Below are 7,363 nucleotides of genomic sequence, written 5' to 3'. Positions count from 1 at the left end.
AGCGGAATTCCAGCATTCTCATTGGACATCGCCTACCGTGGGTGGGCACGCCTCACACGCCCCTTCCGCGGCTCAGGGAGGGATAGGAAGAGCATTTGCCGGATAGGGAAAGTTAGCCTTTCTATTGGTTAAGGCTAGAGAACACCGCCTTCAAAACATTTTTAACCAATGGAAATGCAGCGTTCTTAATTTAAACTTTTGCTCAGTCGACGCTTTTAGAGGCGCCAGACTTTTGAACGGCTTTGAGGTAGTCACAGATCCAGCTCTACGTGGTCACCTGGATTGATAGTCGCGATGACCGTCCACTCCCTGGAGGACTTGGATACCTTCAAGTATAGTGACCTGCAGAACTTGGCCAAGAGCCTGGGCCTCCGGGCTAACCTGAGGGTACGGTGTAAATTCTCTCACTGGTGCAGACCGTTGGGCTGGTGGGTGTAATGAGTTCCGGAGCAGATGCGGTGTGAAGGAACCCAGCGCAACCCGCGTTTATGAGGCATAGAATATTTGATTCTCACTGCAAAACTAAAGGGGGGAAAAAACAAACTGTCGTCCAGTCCTCTCGGACTCTTAGGTACCGTACATAATAAAGTAGAATTGCCTTGTAGGGTTTCCAAGGCTTTACTGCTGTCTACTGGCACAGCATCGAGTGGCTGGCGAGTCCCAACCACGATCCTTTAACCACTGCGCCACCCGGGCTCCAGCAAAACGGAAGGGATCCCATCATTTATTTTCAGATTCTTTTGAAGTTGACTTTTCTGCAGCTCATTTAGGCCTTTGCTCCAAACGGATTTGGTTTGGAAACACAGGCACCAAAAGACCAAGGGATGCGGGTTGTTAGGCAGTTGCCTAATTGCCCCTGCTTTTGAAAAACAATGACACTTCTATAAATTGTAAAAGCGCCTATCATCTCCTCATACTTTATCTGGGGACCTGGCAGAAAGAATAACTTTTAGGGGCGCACCTGCCACCGTGGGCAAGTTTTTATAATTGAACTCTGATCTCATGTGATTGTTCATTTATTACTAGATTTACAGCTTCAGAGGCCCTATATATAGGACCACTGAGTCGTACTCCACTTGATGGTAATGGGTTTGTTTTTCTGGTTTACTGTGGTAATAAGGAGCCCAGGTGTCGCAGTGATTAAAGCGCTCTGCTGCCAACAAAAGGTCTGGAGTTCGAACCCACCAGTTCCTTTTGGGGAGAAAAGCTGTGGCAGTATATTTCTGTAAAGATTTACAACCTTGGAAACCCCATGAGACAGTTCTTCTCTGTCCTTCCCTGTCACTATAAACAACTGATGACAATGGATTTGGCTTATTGTGTGGAAGGTGGTGGCGGTGTTTCAAAACCACTATTATCTTTAATTCTGAAATTGCAAAATGGTGGAGGAAAATGTAGGGATTCAATATAGGGTAGGTGTTTCATATATTCTAATTGTTTTCCCACGAAATACTAATGATTTGTACTGCAAGTTGTGGTATCTATGCTGAATGAATGCCTAAAGTAGTCATAACAAATGTTAAATGGTTTAAACAAAATAATCTGTGCCCAGGATCGGTACCTGTTGGGGCTGAGGAGTATAAAGGAGTGCCCTTCGGGACACTTCGAGCTACAATATTTAATGACTGCCTTTTGATTCCTTAGCTTCAGATGGTCATCTTTCTTTTATCCTCAATTACCCTTCAAGTTTACCAGATTTGGCACTTTATTCCCTAGGTCCACCACCCCAGTAATCCAGGAGCTCTTGGTGCTTTGAAAGCAGTTTATTCTCAAGTACACTCTCTGGGTTCTGTCTTGTATTCCGGTTATTTGTGTATGTATGTTATTTTCTCTGCTTAAAGTTAAGTTTCTTAGACAGGGATCTCATCCATCTACCTTGGAACTCTGTATAGCACTAAATACAGTACATTTTATGCAAGAGTTGGTGAATAATTATTCAAAACTATTATTTAGAACTGCTTTTTGGTAGTGTTCAAATACATGTAAAAGAGATTGGTTCAGTTGGTAAAAATGTCTGGAGTGGGAACTTTTCTCTTTGAGTTCAGAATTCTGCTAACTGTAAGATCCCACACCATCTGGCTCTCTGAAGAAATATATTAATCACTTGTTTTCATGGAGATGATTTTCAGGGGACATTACATTATTTCTTGTCACTACAGGCCCCATTGCTTGCCTACCACACAGTATCTGATACATGGGAGCCCCAAACCCATTGCCATCAAGTCAATACTAACTCACAGCGACTCCATAGGCCAGAGTAGAACTGCTCCACAGAGTTTCTAACACTTCGCAGACAGCCTCATTTTTCTCCCATAGAACAAATGGTGGGTTTAAACCACTACCTTGTGGTTGGCAGTCTAGCTTTTAAACCACTTTGCCACTAAGACTTCTCTGGTACATAGTAAAACAAACAAAAAAACATTGCCATCGAATAGATTCTTACTTATAGTGACCATGTATGAGTCCTTCTAAGACTACGTCTTTATGGGAACAGCCTTATCTTTCGCCTATGAAGCAGCAGGTGGGTTTGAATCACAAACCTTGTGGTTAGTAGTGTGATGCTTATCCCACAGCATCACCAGGACTCCTTTGTTAAGATCTGTGGAGTTGGTTCCAACTCACAGCGACCCTGTATAGGGTTTCCAAGGAGTAGCTGGTGGGTTTGAATCATCAACCTTGTGATTAGCAGTTCAGTGTTTATCCTACAGTGCCATTCCAGGAGTTCTGGTACATAGTGTAAGTAAATATTTGTTGTTGTAGTCTAGTCTGTTCCAACTCCTAGTGGTCTGTTCCAAGGAGCCGCTGGTTTGAATTGCCAGCCTTGTGGTCCAGTGCTTTATCCCAACAGTGCCACTCCAGGACTCCCAAATAGTTGCTAGAAGATACTATTTCCCAAACAATTTTGATCATTCAAGGCTTTACTGTAATCAACTAAAAAGAACTTTTGAAATGATTGGGAAAATTAAACTTGTACTAGGTATTATATTGGACTCCTGGTGTGACGCTATAAGATAAGCACTTGACTGCTAACCACAAGGTTGGCAGTTCAAATCTACCAGCCGCTCCTGAGAAACCCTATACAGGGTTACTATGAGTCAAAACTAACTCTACTGCACTTACAAAACGAGGGATTAAGTTAAATTAAAATATTGTAAATTTTGTTGAGTGATAATGGTATTGTGGTTAATGTTTGTTTCCTTTTTTTTAAAAAAAAAAAAGTCTATCTGTTAACACATATTAACTATTTACATACAAAATGTTCTGATACCTAGGATTTGCTGTAAATACTCGAGGAAAACAAAAGGGACTAGCTGAAATAAGAATGGCAGAAAGTAGGTAATTTTTGAAACTGGGGGTTGATACATGAAGGATTGATATATGAGGGATGTCTTTGTTTCCTTAAAAAACAACAACACAGAATGATTAGACAGAATTTATTTTCTCCTAGTTCTGGAGATTAAAGGTCTAGTTCAGAGAGTTAGCAGGACTAGACCTGCTCTTTTCTATAAGCTGTATGAATCGGGCTGCACAAGGTCAGCAGTTTGAAACTACCAGCTGTTCTACTGGAGAAAGATGAGGCTTTCTGCTCCCATAAAGATTACAGCCTCGGAAACCCTGTACAGTGTTGCTATGAGTCAGAACCGACTCCATGGCACATAACCACCACCAGGGGAAGATCCATCCTTGTTTCTTTCAGATTCTGGCATTCTTTGGCATTTCTTAGGTTATAGAGACTTGTACGTGGCATCTGTCTTCTCTGCGTGTGTCTAGTCTCTATGTCTGTTCTGCCTTTTTTACAAGTACAGAGATTAGAACTTCAACGTAACTTTTTGTGGGGAACACATTTCCATTCATAATACTTTACATCTGCTTGAAGTTTTTTTTATAGTGAAAAAGCTTTAAATTATGTGCTGTTGGTACAGCTCCTTAATTGTCTTTTAAATTTTCCTAACAATGAATAAATTGCTCATAGAAATCATTATGATTTTATTATTTAGATTAAAATCTTAACAATAAAAACTGAATAATAAATAAATTCCACAAATAAGTTTTAGAAGGAAAAATATTCACTCTTTCTTTTATTAAGACCCTTAGTGTTAAAAAACAACAACTGAGTTAGTTACTAATATTTAATGTGTGGCCGCTCGTCTCACTCATGCCTTCACTTCCTTTCTTGCCAGCATAAGTAACAAGGATTGGCACTGTTGCCACTCCCTTGCACCACCTCTTGCCATATGCACCTGACAAAACCCCAAGCCTGATTAAATCCAACTGTGTGCTCAGTCAAGGAGCTCTGATGGTGCGGTAGGTAACGTGTTGGGCTGCTAATTGCAAGGTCAGCTTGTTCTAATCCACCAGCCCCTCCACTGGGGAAAGATAAGGCTTTCTGCTCCCATAAAGATTTACAGCCTTGGAAATCCTATACAAGGTTCCTATCAGTCAGAATCTGCTTAAAATGGGAGTGCGGTGGTTGCAGAGGATTGCGAACCACAAGGTCTGTAGTACAAACCCACCAGCAGCTTTGTGGGATAAAGATAAGACTTTTTGCTCCCACAAAAATTTACAGCCTTGGAAACCTTATGTAGGATTGTTATGGGTTGGAACCAACTCAACGGCACTTAACAACATATACCTTAAAATGGAGTCCTAGCGTGGCATTGGAAAAACACCGGACTGCTAACCAAAAGGTTGGTGATTTAAAACTACCAGTCACTCTCTGGGAGAGAGATGTGGCAATTTGCTTTTGTAAAAATGTATAGCATTTAGTGCTATTCTACTCTCCTATAGGATCGTTATGAGTCAGAAAGACTCCTCAGCACTGGACTGCTTTTTGGTTATACCTTACAATGGAAAGGAGCTCTGGTAGCGTAGTGGTTACAAATTGGGCTGCGAACCTTAAGGTCAGCGGTTTGAAACTACCAGTCTCTCCGCGGGAGAAAGATGAGGCTTTCTACTCCCGTAAAGATTTACACCCTCGGAAACCCTGTACAGTGTTGCTATGCGTCGGAACCAACTCGACGGCACTTAACAACAACAACAATCCCTGTACAGTGTTGCTATGCGTCGGAACCAACTCGACGGCACTTAACAACAACAACATAATAATTCCTTAGTAGTCATTAACTCTCCCGCTGTCAGGGACAATTATTTCACAGCTTCTTGCTTCAAATTGACTCTCCTCCCTCATTTGATAATTTTTCCTTATAATTCATGGGAGACTAGATGTTATCAGCTAAGAATTATCCTTCCACCACCAAATTCTCTAGCTGGCCTGTCTACATTCATGTAGTCAGCCTTCTTGCCTGGTACAATAAAAGATTGTTTCTGTTTAAGGGCAGGGAACAGTTGTAATTGCATGTAAGAGGCCTGGCTTCAATTCCAGCCCACCACATGTCTGTCACTAATGGTTTGCACAATGCTATGATGCTAAATGTGGTTCAGACCTACCAGCCACTCTGTGGGCAATCAACTTCTATGGAGATTTACAGCCTTGGAAACCCCACGGGGCTGTTCTGCTCTGTCCTATAAGATCACTATGACTTATAATTGACTTCACAGCAACAGATAATAATATTGAACAGGTTTCAGTGGTGCTTCCAGACTTAAGATGGACTAGGAAGAAAGGCATGGTGATCTACTTCAGAAAAATCAGCCAATGAAAACCCCGAGGTTTTCATTCTCTAGGGATCACAAAGTTCTTGGGGTTGCCATGAGTTGGGGGCAACTCAATAACAGCTATCATCAACATTCTAAAGGCAATCTCTTCTCCTTAGGACTTTACTTGTGTAATTTACTTCTCTCTCTCCTACATCATTTTCAACCACTCTATTGGGTCATTGTCATAAAATTGTCATAATGCTTGCAAGCATGTCTTAGTAATACCCGGCTTAAAAAAAGTAAATGCAAACCTTCTCCTTCTCTTGACTTCATGCCCTTCTCCATCTAATGCCCCATTTTTCAGTTCTTTTCTACCAAAAGTCTTTTGATCAAGGTCATCATGTCTTACATCTTATAAATCGTCATCCCTGCCCATCAGCAGCATTTGACGTGACTGAACACTTCCTTTTGCTCACTATCTTTTCTAGACTTCTTTTCTCCTGCCTCACTAGTAGCTCCTTTCCAGTTTCCATGGCTGGTTCTTCTTCTGTCACATCTCTAAGTCGACAGTGCCCTAGGATTCTCTCCTTCATCTTCTTTTGTTGTCTAATTGTGCTCCCTGGCTGATCACTCCAAGGAACAGTCCTAAATAACACTCTGTGTTGGTTTCTGCTGCTGGCTGATTGTGCACTCATCAGTGGCTATAGCCAAGTCAACTTTGGTGAGAAACCCATGCTGCTGAGTCCTTGTATAGCCTCCATCCCTGCCACCATGGCCACTGTGTTCATGAGCGCATTGGACGATGACTGGAGTGACTGGAGATAGAGGGTGATTCATATCCATAGAACATGTCATGTAAATCCAATTGACAGTTAAAATTTTCCTCTCCTGAAATAAGCCCTTGGTGAACATTCACATGAGACACAAATGTCTTCATTTTGGGGGGCTCATTCAGAGAGTTCTAGTACCATATGTCGTCCTCTCACCACCTTGTCACCAATTTTCCAATCATGATCTTTTCAAGTCTCTGACCATCCAGTCAAACCAATGAGAATCCTGGCCCAATCAAATTGATACAATACCTGAACTACCACACTAGCTGAATTGATATTTGATACCTTGAGGAAGAGCACTCTGGAAAACTGGGCTAGAGGATGTACCTTAGGCTGTAGCCATAGATGTAGTCTCTTGTGTTCCTTGGTGGTTATATGCTGTAGAGTCCGTTCTGACTCATAGCGACCATGTGTAGGGTTTTTGAGGCTGTAAATCTTTACAGGAGCAGAAAGCCTCATCTTTCTCTAGTGGGACAGCTAAACTGCTGACCTTGAGGTTAACAACCTGACTTGTAACCACTACCCAAAGAAAATTTCAGGATCTCACTGGACACATGACTAAGGATACAGGATATGAAAAGAGGAGAGCTGAGCCAGATGGCTGGGCGCATCTTGAAAAGGAAGCTTCTGGCCCTCAACTGTGTTCTTCGGAGGAAGAAGGGGAAAAGAGCCCAATCAGTATGCCTGACCAAGCACAGGAAAATATCACCAAACAAAGTAGTATTTCTCTTTTGGAAAAGAACAAGAAGAAAAGGTTTCTAGGGTGAGAGGAGGGGTTAGAAGTTCCTCTGCCTCTAGGATCCTCTGTAAAGATCTGCCTCCCCTCTTGCATGCCTTGTAATTAGAACCCTGCCATGCTTCACCAGCTGCCCAGGCCAGAGACCGTAGATTCTTTTTATTCTTAAATGATTTATTGTAAATTATGTGATAGT

General features: G+C 42.0%; 1 protein-coding gene across 1 annotated transcript in view; it reads left to right on the top strand.

Moving 5' to 3' along the window:
- Nucleotides 1-294: 294 nt before the first annotated feature.
- The window catches only part of NUSAP1 (nucleolar and spindle associated protein 1), a 49,664-nt gene continuing 42,595 nt past the window's right edge, over nucleotides 295-7,363 (top strand). The window contains exon 1 of the mRNA XM_006831896.1: nucleotides 295-387. Coding sequence (XP_006831959.1) covers nucleotides 295-387 — 93 coding nt within the window. The remainder of the gene's footprint in view (nucleotides 388-7,363) is intronic.

The sequence above is a fragment of the Chrysochloris asiatica genome, unplaced genomic scaffold, assembly GCF_000296735.1.
Source record: "Chrysochloris asiatica unplaced genomic scaffold, ChrAsi1.0 scaffold00004, whole genome shotgun sequence".
Lineage (NCBI taxonomy): Eukaryota > Metazoa > Chordata > Mammalia > Afrosoricida > Chrysochloridae > Chrysochloris > Chrysochloris asiatica.
Note: the sequence above shows the minus strand (reverse complement) of the source record. Positions and strands in the feature narration are given on the sequence as shown.